Consider the following 17,797-nt stretch of genomic DNA (forward strand, 5'->3'; position numbering starts at 1 on the left):
GAAATATTCTTTCATTATCCAAAGCTTCTAGAAATCATGTGTTTTATGGACAGTAGTTTCAGTGATCTAAAATTTTAAGCTTATGGAGAGTCCTCATTGAACTTTGAATACATACAGCTAGAACTTCTGGATTACAAAGTGAAAAAGGCCCCGAGTCCCCCAGGAATGTAATCTCCATGATACTCGGGGACATCTAGAATACTGAATTACTGCATATAAAAATATCAATGATCTTCGATTTGGCATAATTTTTTAGATATGACAAAAGATACATTTGAAAATATCCTAGTTACAAAGTATTCTGATAATTGGATCACTAATACAATGATATTTTTCAACTTTATGATGAATGAAAATGGTATCAAAATTTAAAATTCCTCTCAGATTTTTAAATACCAACCACCATTTCAGTGTTCCAGATAAATCAAGGATAGCGCCTGACGTGTCATTCTCAAAATAATCACAAGAATTTTCTAAAGCTATTAACATTCTCTTTTCATTTTTTTGTGTAAAGCACAAGCACTTAAATATACTATTGCCATTGCTAGCTAGCATTTATGTAGGGCTTATAGGTTTGCAAAGCACTTTATAAATATTATTTCATTCTCACAACACTGGCAGGTAGGTGCTATCATTATCCCCAATTTACAATCAAGGAAACTGAGGCAGATAATGGTCAAGTGATTTTTCCAGGGTCACATAACATAAGTACCTGAGGCTATATTTGAAATCAGCCTTCTTTATTTTAGGGCTGGCCTTCTATTCATTTCACTACATAAGTGCCTAGAGGTGGCCTATGTGTTTGCATGTGTGCTTGCATGTAATCTTAACAAGGCAATGTACATACACATATATTTATTTTTAAAACCAAGCTGTATGTGGGAAGCTGCTTAGCTCAGGATATTGAGAGTCAGGTCTAGAGACGGGAGGTCCTGGGTTCAAATCTAGTCTCAGACACTTCCTACATATGTGACCCTGGGAAAGCCACTTAATCCTGCTGTCTAGCCCTTACCACTCTTCTGCCTTGGAACCAATACATAATGTTGATTCTAAGGTGGAAGGTAAGGGTTTAAATAAAATAAAATAAAATAAAACCAAGCTGTATGGAACAGAAGTTATTGCAGTTGAGAATAATATTATCTACACTGTGAAGGCAGTTTTGGGGATAAAACAGGATAAAATTTGCAAAGCACGTCACAAATAAAAGCACTATATTTTTAAAAATGTAACACCCACATGTTATTCTATAATATGGCATTATATCTAACCTGTTCCAGATAAATAATCTTAACAAGACAGGAACAAAAGTGAGCTATTTTTAACCCTTTCTCTTCTCTATATTTTACAATAAGTTTTATTGATGCTCTTTTAAAACATTTCCATCTGTGACTCTTCTCAGAAAAGCCATCCCTTATAACAAAAATGTATCAAAGCCACTGCTTTGTTTTTCAAACATAGTTACCTTTTTCCATTAACCAGGATTGTTTTTCCACTAATAGAGATATCATTACCATCAATTAGGATTGTTATATTTTCAATATCATTCTGATTATTTCGTTTGATTTCAATGTTAAAATAGCTTCCAGATTCAACGCAGTGACGACAGAAGGTGTACGTGCATGAAGATTCAAAGGAAAAGATCTGATCATTAAAGGTCTTGTATGCTCCTTTGCCCCAAGTAGAAGATTCACCTAAAACATGTCAAAAGATATTAATTATTATGTGGTAGATTCTGACACCTTCTCCTGGTAAAAATTTGAAGATTCCTCATGGACTAATAAGAGTTAATGAAATGTATAAACTAATTATCCTGTCTATCAGTTCCATCCATCATCATTATAAAGATATTATGATAAACTTCACTATGGCTGAAACTCCTCCCATTAAATATTAAGGGAGAGAGAAAGTATTTCCTTGGTTCTTTGAAATTTATTTAATATAGTATCAACAATGAAAGAAAATCCTGTGTCCCCGGGGAAATGAAAAATCGGTTTTACTGTCTCTTATTTGCCTGGCCCAGGCATTTTTAAGCCACTCTGAAAAACACTCTTCACAGCTAGTAATCGTTTCCCATGAGGGTATATAAAAGACATCTTGCAGCATCCATTTCACTGTCCATCTGCAACTTAAGAGTACAGCTACAGGAACAATAAAAATACTTTTGTCCTAGATCTGAACAGATTATTTATAGTCTCAGCTGACACAGACCGGAGAAAGGAATATCTACAATTTGAATAATTCTGATTTGTGACTTTATGAACAAAGTTTAATTATGTCACATCCATTAAAAAAGTATAGGATAATTGAGGGAAGCTAGGGGGCTTGATGGATAAGGAGCCAAGCTTGGAGATAGAATGTCCTGAGTTCAAATCCAACCTCAGATACTTCCTAGCTGAGTGACCATGTCACTTAACCCCCATTGCCTAGCCTTTACTGCTCTTCCTAATTAGAACCAATACATAGTATTGATTCTAGGATGGAAGGCAAGAGTATGTATATAGATATATGCACACATATATGTGCATATCTACACATATACATATATGTACGCTGTGAAGACTGGATTTGGCTATCTCCTGATTGTGACAATGAAGGTACTTAGTTCTTCCTTATTGTGAAGATTAAATTATAATCCCCTGTCTATTTTTAGATTTTTATCCCCAAAGTATTAACTCAGTATTTAAAGTAGATCTACCCATTTTAACTACAAATAGTATTAACTAACTATAAAAAGGTGTTAACTAACTACAAAAGGTGAACTATCCAAAAAAGATGTTAACTAACCACAAAAGGTATAACTAACTAAAATAAGTGTGAACAACCATTTCAAATATTGAGTGGGCAGTCCTGGAGAGGAGCATCTGCTGTGATTGGTAGACATAAAATTTAGGGGAGGTGACACAAAAGAAAAAAGGTCTTTAAATTGAGGAAACAGAGGCACACAAGATCAATCAAGAATGAAGAAGAATCTCTCCGAAGAGAAACTAGAAGACAGATACTTGAGGAGATACTGGAAGACAGACACTCAGACTTTGAGTGAAGACACTTGGCTGTGGAACTGAACCCCAGGAGGAGCTTGTGCAGGAGACCTCAGACTGCTTTCTTTTTAGAAGGTCACCATGGTAAATGTAAAGGCTGACTTAGTTCCTTGCCCTTTATGGAGGTGTGAACCTCCAAGAAAGGCCCATCATTTTGAGACTCCTTTCCCCTGATTAGGGCCTTAGAATTTCTACCTGGATCAGAGGAAGTCAGAGATCTCTCTCCTTTTTTCTCTCTTCCTTAATATCTTCTCTCTATTGTAAATAAACTACCTGAAATTCCATTTACTTTAGTAATTCATTTTGGGATTTAGAAATTAAATCCCTGGCCACCACAAAATTAATATATTAAGTCCAACTACAATAATTTTAACATTTAACATTTAACAACACACACATATAGGACAAGATAGGCATGGTGGCAACATCATGATCACTGGTACTGGGGGATAGTGAGTCAAATAGATCAGTGAGCTAAGTCAATCAGATAATCTAAATAAGTAGAGCATCAGTATGGCGAGCCCCTCAAAATCTTGTGGGGGGGATGGGGTACTTAAGAAGGACCAGCCTATAACGTTTGGGAAAAGGAGCAATTTAATTTACTGATCAAGAGTAGGATCAGTCTGTGAAAGGCCAAGCATGGTACTTCCAGCCTGGGCAAGTTAAGGATACCTACTCTTGGATAGATGATGGATAGATAGGAAGGAAGGAAGGAAGGAAGGAAGGAAGGAAGGAAGGAAGGAAGGAAGGAAGGAAGGAAGGAAGGAAGGAAGGAAGAAGGAAGGAAGAAAGGAAGGAAGGAAGGAAGGAAGGAAGGAATAAAAAGAGAAATAAGAGAAAGAAAGAAGGAAAGAAAAAAGGAAGGAAGAAAAAGAGAAAGAAAGAAGGAAGGAAGGAAGGAAGGAAGAAGGAAGGAAGAAAAAGAGAAATAAGAGAAAGAAAGAAGGAAAGAAAAAAGGAAGGAAGAAAAAGAGAAAGAAAGAAAGGAAGGAAGGATGGAAGGAAGGAAAGAAGGAAGAAAAAGAGAAATAAGAGAAAGAAAGAAGGAAAGAAAAAAGGAAGGAAGAAAGAAAGGAAGGAAGGAAGGAAGGAAGGAAGGAAGGAAGGAAGGAAGGGAAACAAGAGAAAGAAAGAAGGAAAGAAAGAAGGAAGGAAGGAAGAAAAAGAAAAGAGAGAAAGAAAGAGAGGAGAGGGAGAGAAAGAGAAGAGAAAGAAAGAAACACAGAGAATGAAGGACAGAAAGAAAGAGAGAAAGAGAACAATGAAAGAGAGAGAATGAAAGAGAAAGGAAGAGGGGGAGGAAGAAACAGAAAAAGAAAGAGAGAAAGAAGGAAAGAAAGAGAGAGAGAGAGGGAGAGAAAGAGACAGAGAAAGAAAGAGATGGAGAGAAAGAAAAGGAGAGGGAGAAAATAAGGAAAAAAGGAAAGGAAGAAGGGAGGGAGGGAAAGAAATTAAGCATTTGCTGGCTTTTCTAATTGTGTGTGTAGTACATTAAATACATTCCCATTTTTAAAAAAGTTTTTAAACAAGCTCCCTCCTGAAGAGTGGTGACACAATCAAGACACATAGGATCATAGATTTAAATAGGTAAGGGGCTTTGAAGGTCAACCAGCACAATTTTCCCCCCACTCCAGACTTTTTTCCTGATGAGGAAATGAAGGTGCAGACTAGTGAAATTAATCACAATAAGTGCCAGAGTCAGGATTCAAATCCAGGTCCCCTATATTTCGTTCTTCCACTGTTTACTTGGTTATAATAGTTTCACCCATTACATAATGTTCAAAAATAACATCTACATTACACAAAAATGAAAAAAAAAAACCCAGAAGTCCCACAAAATGTTATTCAAACTGACAGGAAAACAAGCCATATATGGTCTGTTAAGTGGTGTCAGCACAATTATTTTAATAACATTGGAGGCAAAATGAATTCATTTGAAAGCAGTACAGTAACTTCATTATGCTATTCCTTACCTACAACAGTACTTGTTTGAGAATATGTTGGTGTTGCTTCAGGAATATGGGATCCTTTGTCTATTCAATACAAAAGAAGGCATATTTAATTTCCACAAGAACTACTTTTTTCTTTTAAATGAAGGACACATTTATATGAATAGTAAAAATACCATATGAATGAATAATGAAGAGTTCCTTTATTTTAAATAAAAGAACATATATAGGTTCAGGGGCAGACCTGGTGAGCCTAAATCATCCTCTATTTCCACAATAAATGTGATCACTGGTGTTACCCCTGCCAAATAGAAAGTGACTCCCTCTCATTATTCAATTCCTTGGCACACTCTAGTCAAAGGTAAAAATGAGTCCATTCATTTTAGGGCCCTGTGTGACACCTAAAAGGTCTCATCTCCTATGGAAGCAATGTTTCTCTTTTAAAATTTTAAAAATGAAGGCTCAGTCTTTTATTTTGATACACTCAGCCAGTTATATTGTGATGTACTTGGGCTCTTATATTTTCATGCTAGCATCATTCTCAGTGTGGCTCTTAGGGAGGAGATTTCATTGACTAGGTTCTATTAACTAATAACCAAGAGAAACATTTAAGTTTGAAAATTCAAATTTCTGAGAACCGGATTTTTCTCCGTGTCTTCTTCAAAGCATTCAAATTAGTTTGTGTACTCAAGTCTATATTCTGAAACCATCGGGATAGATGGGATAAACATGTAAATAAAAATACAGAACAATTACCATACTTCTCTCTTAGAAATAATGAATTCATCTTCACTAAAACAATGAACTATGTAGAGAGAAGAAAGGATAAGCCTGGGCCTCTGATTTCATAGGTAGGGGAAGAAACTCTTACCATTGCAGGTTGTCACCTTCTCTGCAATTTAGTCTTAGAGTTATCTAGAGAACTAGGAGTTTTAGTGACCTGACTAAGGTAACACAGCAAATTTATTAATTGATCAGTCCCAAATAAGCACCTACTATGTGTCATAGGGATATAAAAATAAAACACATATTAGAGGTGAGCTATGGAAATATATATTTTTAATTTTAAAAACACCTTTCTATTATACTTTATTGCCTTATATGGAAACTTGTGAGAAAGCTAATGCTAATTTTATGGTCTAGTAAGACTTGGGTAGTAGTGAGGATTTTGAAGAATTTGGATATATCCGAAAGGTAGTTTATAAAATAATATATCTAAAATAGCTTTACCTCCATTGCTAATTTAAAGTTAATAAAACAAAATATAATTTAGCTTTTCCTAGGGTTCATGCAAAGTTTTAAAATACTTAAATTTCTTTTCTAAAATTTGATTCTATAAAATAAAAAATTCCCATTATAAAAAATTAGGGATATTTACAAAGATCAACCCCACATTCTTAAATAAAAGTTTCAAATTAAACCAAAAAGCTATTCTAACTTATCTAAATAATCATATTAAAATACCTGTTTCATTGGATCCAAATGGAGAATAGCCAGGTGTACTTGTAGATGCTAAAAAAATTGAAATTAAAAGTATTTCATTTTAGTAAAGTGACAAAAAATCTAATTCAAAATACCTGAAAAATGAATAATGGATCCAACCAAACCCACCAAATATTTTACCAATTGGTATAATTCCAAGGGATTAATTTATTATATTTATAAAAGCCACAGGTCTAATGGAGGCAACCAGGTATTTTTTTCTTTAAATATATTTTTTAATTTTAATAACAAATTTCCACATAAATTTTCTAAAGTTATACGATCCATACATGTTGTCTCCCTCCCTTCACAAATAACATATTTTGACATTATTCATTTTTGTAATCAAATAATCTTATGGAACCAAAATCCTAAAATATATTCCCAAATAAAGAGGTGATAAATCATGTGTTTTCATCTGCATTTCTACTCCAGCAGTTCTCATCTAGGTGTTTCAATTCCATATCCAAGATACAAAAACCAAGACCTCTTTTGATAACCAGCAATGCCACAGACTTTAAAATCATATCTTTTTATGTGAATGGCTTCAGATGCCTTGATGCTAGATGCTCTTTTTAGGTATTTGAACACTAGTTGAGAAGCTACCACTTCCACTGAGGCTGGATTGAAAGCTACCACTTGATTGCAAGCTCGCTGCAGTATTACAAGATGCACTTACACAATTTGAGATGATATTTTTATACCAGGTGAAAAGCCTCTAAATGAAATACATATATTACAAATAACAAATAACATAAAATATGTAAGATATGACCAAATGTAAGAGATCTGAATACTTATTTTTAAATATTTACAGAGTCACAACACCTAATGCACAGGGATCAGATTTAGAGCCACATAAAGGAGCCTTAACATAATCTGGGGCATCAGCAGAAGCATCAATGCCATGCACCCTCTAGGAGAAAGCTTGTGCCAAATTACATTTCTTCTGCATTCAGTAGCATTTCCTTCAAAGCCAGCTTATCTGGTTACTTCCAATTTAAATCCAGTTTATCCAATATCAATAGATGCATTTCCAAATAGTATAATAGCAAGCAAAACACCAATTAATGAATGGAAAATCAAAGGGTTCAGCACCCGATATTAAAAAAAATAGTCTCTTTGCATTTATCTTCTATAACACTACAATTAACAGAAAGCTGAGAAGATATATTCATTTTAAATTTCCTAGGAAGAAAGTTTAATTAGAATATCTAAACTATTATCTGTTAATTTAGAGTTTTTAAGCCCAGTGATTTAATTGAGTGTCTTTAATTCGACTCCCAATTCCACCAATACTAAGTCATTCATCATAGCCAAATCTACCACTGCATGTTGAACTATGCAGTGATTAATGGTTATTATTATAATAATAGCTATGAGGAAAGAAAAAAATCATAAGGTTTGCAAAGCACTTTACATATATTATCTCATTTGATTTTCACAGTATTCTGATGGGAGACATGCTAAATAGCTCAAGCAAAGAAATTAATCAGTAAGCCTCAATTATTGGTCCCAGAATATCAATAGCTCTAGAGCTATCGAATCCTCGACTGTTTAATAAACTCTAAAAATCACCAATTCTAAAAAAAAATCCTCTAGACTTACAACAATAGCACAACCTACTCCCCCACTAGCAACCAAATATAATCCCCCATGAACAGGAGAAGGCTTAGAAGCAAAAGCCACAAACCCAAAAATTAGCAATAAAGAAAAAAAAAGAAAAGAACTATCCTTTTTATTATTTTAATATGGACTCTAACCATAGCCTATGGTATGAAAAACCATTGTACTTCAACTAAAAAAACCTAATGACCAAACTACAAAAACCCCATCTGCTTATAAAACTTATTAACCACTCCCTTAACCTGCCACACCATCTGACATCTCAGCCTGATAAAACTTTTGATGTCTCCTAGGCATCTGCTTAATTATTTAAATCTTAATAGGGCTATTCCTTGTCATACACTGTATAGAAGACACACTAACATCTCATCAGTGGCCCATATTTGCCAAGATGTAAACTATGGATGACTAATTCAAAATTTTCACACTAATGGAGCATCTATATTCTTCATATGCTTATTCCTCCACGTAGCACAAGGAACAACCCTACTTATTCCTACTTATTACAGCTCCTCCTTATTCAAAGAAACATGCAATATCAGAGTAATTCTCCTACTTATTATTATGGCAACCACATTCTTCAAATCTGTATTCCCATGAGGACAAATATCCTTCTGAGGGGCCACAGTAATTGCTAATCTCCTATCAGCCATGCCTTCCATCAGCACTATACTAGTTGAATGAATCTGAGGTGGTTTTTCCATAGACAAAGTTACACTAACCCAATTCTTTACCTTCCACTTCATCCTACCCTACATTATCCTTGCCCTAGTAATCATTCACCTACTATTCCTCCATGAAACCCTCCAACAACCCATCAGGCAGTAATCCCCATGCAGAGAAAATCCCATTCCATCCTTACTATCCTATCAAAAGTGCCCTCAGACCATTCCTAATAATCCAAACACTCTTTATGCTAGCAATATTCTCACCAGATATATTAGGCCACACAAGACAACTTCACACCAGCTAACCCACTCCACACCCCTCCACATGAATGATACTTCTTATTCAGCCACATAATTCTCCAGTCCATTCCCAATAAACTAGGAAGAGTTCCAGCCCTCCTAGCATCCATCCTATTACTATTAATCGTTCCATTTCTCCACACATCCTCACAACAAAGCCTAGTATTCCAACCCATCTCACAAATACTATTTTGAATACTGAGAGCCAACTTTCTCACTCTGACCTGAATCAGAGGTCAACCAGTAGAACAACCATTCATCATCCTTGGCCAACTATACTCAATTCTATACTTCACACTTATTATTATCCTAATACCATTAGCAGATATATCAGACAACTATATACTAAAACCAAAATACCTGTAAACTATTAGTCCAAGTAATTTAATAAAAATATTGACCTTGTAAGACAACAATGAAGTAAAACTACTTCCTAGGATAACACGCAAGAAGTGTTAGGTTTAATTAGTTATTAATTCATTATATAGTATAATTAGAAATAGAGATGTTGCCCTGTCCCCTTTTTATGCAAGGCCAAGGGAAAAATCACTGTGGGCTCTTTAAGGAATATTGGATTTGTGGGAAAGCAGTGGGGTCACTAGCTGGAGAGATGGTTTCTGACTTTTCTCTGTTTAATATCAGTTACAGACTTTGGCCAAACTTAACTTGGAAAACCTTATAACATATAAGTTTTTGGTGGATTGGAAAGCTGTTCTCCTTACAGGGAAAAGCAACTGGCAAGTGGGGGTGCTGTTTGCTCACACTGAAAAGCCTGAGCTCTGGCTACTGTGAAGATCAGAGGAGAAATTTTGATTTCTAACTGCCACATTGTTCCATTAGAGAAGATAATTTATTATTTTTGTTCTATATTTCAAGGAGGTTAATAATATTGAAGTTTATATTTTAGAATAAGAATAGATAGATAGATTTGGGGGTTAGGTAGAAAGTGATGGAATAGTATAAGAAGGTTCACCTTTGGTGAACAAGAAAAAAATCCTTGCGGATCAGTTTTGATGGGATATATTTAGTAAATCTTAGATTTTGATTGAGTCTTCCTATTTTATCTTTATCTCCTTTTCCTTTCCCTGACTCTCCTAACAAAATTAATAAATAGGTGTTGGATTATACTGTGTCCAGCAGCTTTATACATCATCTACCACCAAATGAACCTAAACAGCTTAAGTCTATAATTACCTATCTATCATCAGTAACAGATAGCAAGATCAATATCATCTATAACAGAAGGTAACAAACACCTCACCATCAACACTCAAAGCTGATATTCTACTTAAACCACTTCCTGATATATTTTCAATTTGTATACTAAACCAATATTAAATTCATTTTTATAAATTAAATGTATTAAATTTAGTACTATGTATATTAGTTTTATTTATTCCTAGCATATCTCATATACATTTTACTCATATTACTAATTACATTATACTAATATATATGAATAATATTATTCGTTGTTATAACTATTAATATTTATATTATAATAATATAAATAATAAATATTAATAATAACATAACCATTAGTATTATATTTTATTCCATACATGGATATCCTTAACCTAATATATATCATAATTTTACATAAAACATATTATGTAGATGGACATATACATTAAATCCATGGTAACAGGATCAACAAACCTTTATCGTACTAACATATCATCAGTACTGGGAACACCTCAATCCTCACCTCATGAGAGATCACCATTCTACCATCTAAAGGCTTGTGGTCCTTCAGAGGGAGCCCATAAATTGTGACTTACCTAACTCCTTTACTGGCTACTGGTTGTTACTAAGTACCAAATCGCACATGGCTCAAGAATTAATATCCAATGAACTGCCTTCACTTACTGATGCAGCCTGACTGGATCAGATCCTTTTTGTCCATAGAAGGGGAATATGCAGATATAGTGGACTAACATAACAGATGAATGTCTACGAGTGCCATCCCTGAAATTAGCCTTATTGCGTGCCTTAACATTTGTAAATTTGTGAGAGATTCTAGTTCCTTTTGTATAAAAAAGTATTAAAGAAACATGGTGCCTAAGACCTGGGGCCATTTTGAGTTTGTTTGTTTGTTTGTTTGTTTTGGGGAAAGTCAATCTCCTAGGCATAGTTCTATTTGCTTGTTTCTCTGCATCAGACAAACATGGAGACCCAGAGAGTAGTAGTGACGTAGACCAAACAGGGACTCATATCATTTTATATATTTCTTGTGTGAATGGGTCCATTTCATTTGCATATTTTCAATAATCCCTTTGGTTAGATAAATAGTATGAGATTTGGTCTTTATTACTTAAAATGTCAAAGTTGACTACCTTAATAAAATACAGTCATTTGAGGAAGAAATGCATACATGCTCACTATTTTAGGAAATAAATTCAGGCTTTTTATCTTGCAATAGATGTCATGTTAAATTATTTTCCAACTCCAAATTTAACACTACTAAATGTCACAATAGTAACTGTGTTCCTGCCACCTATAGTTATAGATGAAATTCCATATTATATAGTCAAGTGCATGAATTCCACACCAACATCTTTGGCAGCTAAGTAACACTATGAATAGAGTGCTGGACTTGGAAAGAGGAAGACCTCTGTTCAAATTTGACCTCAAATCCTTACTAGCAATTTGATCCTGGCCAAGTCTACATCAGTTTCCTTGTCTATAAAATGGAGATAATAGCATATACCTCCCCGGATTGTTTTGAGAAGAAAATGAGATATTTTTAAAACACTTTGAAAGCCTTAACATATTATATAAATGTAAGCTATTATTTCTTACTGTTAATAATATGCAGTGACCTTATAAAGAAGGGATTATTTGACATAAAAGTGTTAATACTTTGAATGTTTATTGTATCTTCAAATTAAGTCATTATTACATTACTAAGTTGTTAACCAAATTCAAATCATACAAATATACAAAAATAATGCCTAGATATGCAAGAAAATTTATTATCCAGGATTAAAGACAATTTGACTTTACCTTCAAAGATTTAGGCAGGAGTAACAGGGTAACAGAACCCTAAAGACCTCCTACCTGATGTATCACTAGATCCTCCATTTTTAGAAGTAAAATCAGCTACTTAAAAAAGAAAGGGAAATGATCCACATTTCCAATGAGGAAAATATATTCAGGGAAAAATATCGCTTTACTCCCAGCGTATTAATTTCCAGTTATAGGTTGATTCAGTTTCCTGAGCATTTATTTATTTCTATGATGTACTCCAAGCCTGGATACAGTGCCACCACAGGTACTATGATAAGTTCCAAAACATCGACCAGCACTACATTTGAATCCAATATAATAATATATAGACTCCTCTCAAACCCAGGCCAAGGCATAACATATGCACTGAAATTTCTTTTTATTCTGTAGTCAGTGTTAAAGAAAGCTATTTATAATTTTAAATGATTTGATGATTCAGAATAAATGATGTAACAATGTATATATTTTGGGAAATTCAATTAAATTCCACATACACTTAAATGCTTCCTCTTTGGAAGCTCCTAGGAACAAAAATGAGGATCAATTAGTAAGTGTATTAAGTGATTGCGGCATGCCAGATATTGTGCTAAGCACTGGAGTTACAAAGGTAAAGATGAAATAATGCCTGTTCTCAAGGAGTTTTTAATCCTATTGTGGTAAACAATTCCTACATGTAATCATCATCATCATCACTTGTAGTCACATAGTGCTACTATATGAATATTAATACTATATTTAACATAATATTTATATAGGTTTATGACACACTATATATGTATTATCTTATTTGATACTCACAACAACCTTAAAAGGTAGGTGTTATTATTATCTCCATTTTACAGATGGGGAAACTGAAGTAAATAGTTTTAACTTCACTAGTGTCACATATCTGTTAAGTGTCGATTATTGTAATGTATATTTATATAAGTAATTAGAAATAATTACAAAGTAACTTTTGAAGGGATGGTGGTTTCATGTGAAAGGTGGCACTTGAACTGAGTTTTGAAAGAAACAGAGAATTTGAAGAGGTAGAGGTAAGGGGAAAGTATATTTCCTGTATGGGTAACAATCCACAAAAGGGCATAAAGATAGAAGGTAGAATGTCATATGTTATAAAGAGCTAGAAAGCCAGTTTGATTGGACCACAGAGTTCAGGAAGGGTAGTAAAGTAAAATAAACCTGGAAACATAGGTTTTGGCCATTTTATGAAACATTGGAAGGGTTTATATTTCATCCTAGAGGGAATTTAGAGATGGAGATTTGTAAATTAGAGGAGTAACATTGCCTATGATTATATAAAATATGATGCAGTTATTATCAAAAATTCCTCAAGGAGATGTGATGAGTATTTTCAAATATTAGAAGAATTGTCATATGAGGGAAGGGTTAAATTTGTTCTCTTTGGCCCCAGAATTCAATAATAAGAACAATGCATGGAAGTTTAAAAAAGACTCATTTAGGGTGGGTGTCAGGAAGAATTTTCTAACAATTATAGATATCCAAAAATGAAATGAGCTATGATAAAAAATTGTGGGTTCCCCTTCTTTGGGATTCTTCAAGGAAAGACTGTAAGGCTATCCACCTCCTGAAAAATATACCAAAAGAAAACATCCCAGGGATATAATCAACAAAACCCAAAACTTCTCTGTCAAATAAAAATAATGCAAACATCCAGAAACAAGTTCAAGCAAAAAGGAACAATAGTCAGCATAACACAAGACTTAGTAACTTCTTCTAAAAATCAGAGGAGATCTTGGAACACAGTATTCCAAAAGACAAAGAATAAAAACTTACAATTAAAAAAAACCTTTTACTCTGCAAAGTTGAATGTCATTCTATAGGGATGGGTGTGTGTGTGAAGGGAATATATCACAGAATAAAGGATTTTCAAACATTTCTGATGAAAATACCAGACATATGTAACAACTCTGAATTTCAAAGAGGAAAGTTAAAACAAACCTAGAAAGATTTAGTTGAAAATTTCATAGTGGATAATATGCTGATTGAGCACTAACTGTACCAAAGAGAGAAGTTCTGTCCCTTCAGAATCCTAATGTCTTTGAAGGGTATTGAGGGAATTAAATATGAAAAAAAATGAAAAAAAATCCCAAAGGATCTAAGGGTGGATTGGTTTCAAGAGGGAAAAGAAAAATGTAAAATAAGTACACTAATATGGAAATGAAATAGGAGGTGGAATTTGATATTTCTCAATACATGGACACATACAACAAATAGAAATGCATCAAGCTTAACAGGAAAACAAGTGGAGAGTAGGGTGGGGCAAAACATCTGGATCTTAAAGTAGGAATTAAAAGAGGGAAAGAGGAGAGGAGAGGAGAGAAAAGGATAGCAGAGAGAGGAAAGGAAGGGAGATAAAATGATGGGGGAGGGGAGGGGAGAAAGGGGGAGGAGGCAGAGAAAGAAAAGAAAGAGGAAGAGGAAGGAGAAGGAAAGGAAAGGAAAGGAAAGGAAAGGAAAGGAAAGGAAAGGAAAGGAAAGGAAAGGAAAGGAAAGGAAAGGAAAGGAAAGGAAAGGAAAGGAAAGAAGGAAAGGAAAGAAGGAAAGGAAAGGATAGGAAAGGAAAGGAAAGGAAAGGAAAGGAAAGGAAAGGAAAGGAAAGGAAAGGAAAGGAAAGGAAAGGAAAGGAAAGGAAAGGAAAGGAAAGGAAAGGAAAGGAAAGGAAAGGAAAGGAAGGGAAGGGAAGGGAAGGGAAGGGAAGGAAAGCAAAGGAAAGGAAAGGAAAGGAAAGGAAAGGAAAGGAAAGGAAAGGAAAGGAAAGGAAGGGAAGGAAAGGAAAATTTTCTGAAAATTATAATTTTTTCAAAAAGTGTCAATGCTGTATTTCAAGAAATCATAAATGAAAACATAATTGGAGAATAGCTAAACAAACTAGGATATAGGATTATAATGAAATATTATTATATTCTAAGAAATGACCAAATATGTGACTACAGAACAGAAAATCATGGATAGTATGAAGTGATAAAGAGTAAAGTGAAAAGAACCAGAAAAATAATTTATATAGGGACAAAAAATTAATTAATCCTCCCTGAAAAATAAGCATTAAATAATATCTATTATAGGTCAGGCAATGTGCTAAGTACTTAAAAAACCCAAATACATGTTTTGATATTTGCAGAAACCTTGTGAGGGAGGTACTAGTATTTCCCCCATTCTACAGATGAAACTGAGGTAAATTAAGTGACTTATTTGCCCAGAGTCACATAGCTAGTAAGGAAGGATTTGAACTTGGGTCTTCTTGACTCCATGTCCACCTAAATGCTCCTATAAAAAAGGAATGGCATAGATGATCTCCAGTGTCCTTTCCTAAATTCTATTATTATATGTGTACCTTGTAAATACAGAAAGAGGTAAATTAGCTGTTTTCTGGTAAAATGGAAAACTGTGACAAAAACTAGATTTGGCAATTAAATGCATTTATAAAACCAATCCTTTTTTATTTAAGGGCCATTATCTAAGTTGTGTGTGATTTATACCATTTATACCATACCAAAGGATGTCATGAAGAAATGAAAGCCACTGCCACTTAAAAAGTCACCATGTTGCTTTCTGGCAGTTCCTGCAAAGATTTGGTTGAGCTCTGAAATAGCTAAATGCCCTAAAATGAAGTACTCATTTCTTGGAATGGTTATGAGGATCAAATGAGGTAAGCTATGTGAAGTGCTTTACAGAACATAAAGTCCTATATAAATGCTGTAATTATTATCATCATCATCATTATGATTACCACTACTTTCACTTCTATAATTATATTTATTACAAATGAGCAAACTGGAATCCAAAGTGACTTACAAGGTCACACAGAGGGGGCAGCTGGGTAGCTCAGTGGATTGAAAGTCAGGTCTAGAGACGGAAGGTCCTAGGTTCAAATCTGGCCTCAGACACTTCCCAGCTGTGTGACCCTGGGCAAGTCACTTGACCCCCATTGCCTAGCCCTGACCACTCTTCTGCCTTGGAGCCAATACACAGTATTGACTCCAAGACGGAAGGTAAGGGTTTCAAAAAACAAACAAACAAACAAAAAGGTCATACAAATAGGAAATGAATGTCCAAAATTTGAATACATTTCTTGCCGTGGTATTATACCATGGCTTCCTGTAACTCTTCATATTTGCTATAAATAACTTTTTTCTTTTGTTCAGAGATATTTACTTTTCCCAATTACATAAAATAACATTTTTCAACATATGTTTTCCAAAATTATGTTTCAAATTGTCTCCCTCCTTCCCTTCCTGTCTTGGAGATGGTAAGCAATTTTATCTGGAGATTATACATGTATTATCATACATGTTAGACATCTTCTTATAATTTTTCCAGTACTAGATTTCAGTGAGCAGCAGGAGATGGCAAGTTTGTGAAAGGAAGAGCTATACAATGATGGGGAAGTTTAACATTTAGGTACAGTGGAAAAGGAGGGCAGAGGGACGTAGAGCCCGGGAAGGTAGGTGCTGGGTATTCTGTAGGTATAAACAGTTGCTGTTCATCATTGCTGGGAACTTAGCTAAATTTACTGGAAGGACAGTGGGAATGGAAGGAAGGTATCAGCCATGTTGCCTCTGTCACTTCCTTTACCACTGATGCTCCTAATGATCCCAAGTCAAGTAGTATACCAACATCAGTATGACCCAAGAGGTAGATTGGACCTCTGAGAGGGTCCAATAGTCAAAGGACCCTTGGGAGTAGTACCATGAAGTGGGGGAGGGAAGTGTGCCCTTGGGGAAGCAAGAGCAGACACCCCTGCTCCCCAATATCAGTGACTGGGAGAAAGCAGTAGTTATTCTGCACTAATTTCATTTCTCTTGTGAAGAGTTTTCACCTTGTCTGGTTCTTGCTCCTTTCAAAGCAATCTACTCTTCACACACAGGGACAAAGTAGAAAAGTTAATTTAGTTTAAGAAATCAGATTCAGAGACTTCAGTGGTTCTTCCTTTTAAATGATACTTGACGGCTGACTCACATTAGAAAAGAGGTTGATGTTTTTATATGACTATTAGTAGCAAGCTCAGTAATTGTGGTAACATCAGATGAAGAGAAAAAGAAAAAATCAAAATCAGTTTCACTAAGTCACATGGAGTTTTCATAGTAAATTTACTTTACTAATCCTCTTTCCACTTTTGCAAATCTGGGTGGGATCCTTTCACAAAGAAACTGTAGAGATCTTTCCTGGAGAACATTTGTAAAAGGACCTTTTATGCTCAGAAATCTCTATTCATCTGTGAACAATTGAACTATTTATTACTTCCTAGGAAGAAATGTAGTCTACCATTTTAATTTTGTAATTCTTATTCAATTTCAATCCTACTCAAATTTTTTTCTTAAATTATCCAGGACAGAAATATAATTTTTATCACTTTTGTTATAATAACATGATACCATTTAACAAACTTTTAAAAAGTAATAAATGTCCTTATGTGCATTCATACAATTTTTTTTGCAGTTTCAGAGCCAACTTATTATCTTAATGATAAATTAGAATTTTAATTCTGAGATTCTATCTACATGTCTCAAAGTAGCAATGATAAATACTGCAAGACCCTTGGGCCTATGAACAGATACAACCATTCTCAAAAACAAATTGGAATTATACACAAAATCGCTATGAAATAGTACTTGGCCTTTGACCTAGCCAGAGCTATACCTCCAAGAGACTAATAAAAAAGAAAATCTCTCTTATGTACCAATATATTTATAGCAGCTCTTTTTGG

At 34.4% G+C, this 17,797-nt stretch overlaps 1 protein-coding gene across 2 annotated transcripts in view; it reads right to left on the reverse strand.

The window, feature by feature from the left end:
- MUC19 (mucin 19, oligomeric) overlaps positions 1 to 17,797 on the reverse strand; it is an 82,671-nt gene that overhangs the window by 45,393 nt on the left and 19,481 nt on the right. For both annotated transcript variants that reach the window (XM_056798999.1, XM_016426015.2), the window contains exons 2-4: positions 6,452 to 6,499; positions 5,012 to 5,071; positions 1,463 to 1,691 (exon numbers count right to left, since the gene is read on the reverse strand). In XM_056798999.1, coding sequence (XP_056654977.1) covers positions 1,463 to 1,691; positions 5,012 to 5,071; positions 6,452 to 6,499 — 337 coding nt within the window. The remainder of the gene's footprint in view (positions 1 to 1,462; positions 1,692 to 5,011; positions 5,072 to 6,451; positions 6,500 to 17,797) is intronic.

The sequence above is a fragment of the Monodelphis domestica genome, chromosome 5 (genome assembly GCF_027887165.1).
Source record: "Monodelphis domestica isolate mMonDom1 chromosome 5, mMonDom1.pri, whole genome shotgun sequence".
NCBI lineage: Eukaryota > Metazoa > Chordata > Mammalia > Didelphimorphia > Didelphidae > Monodelphis > Monodelphis domestica.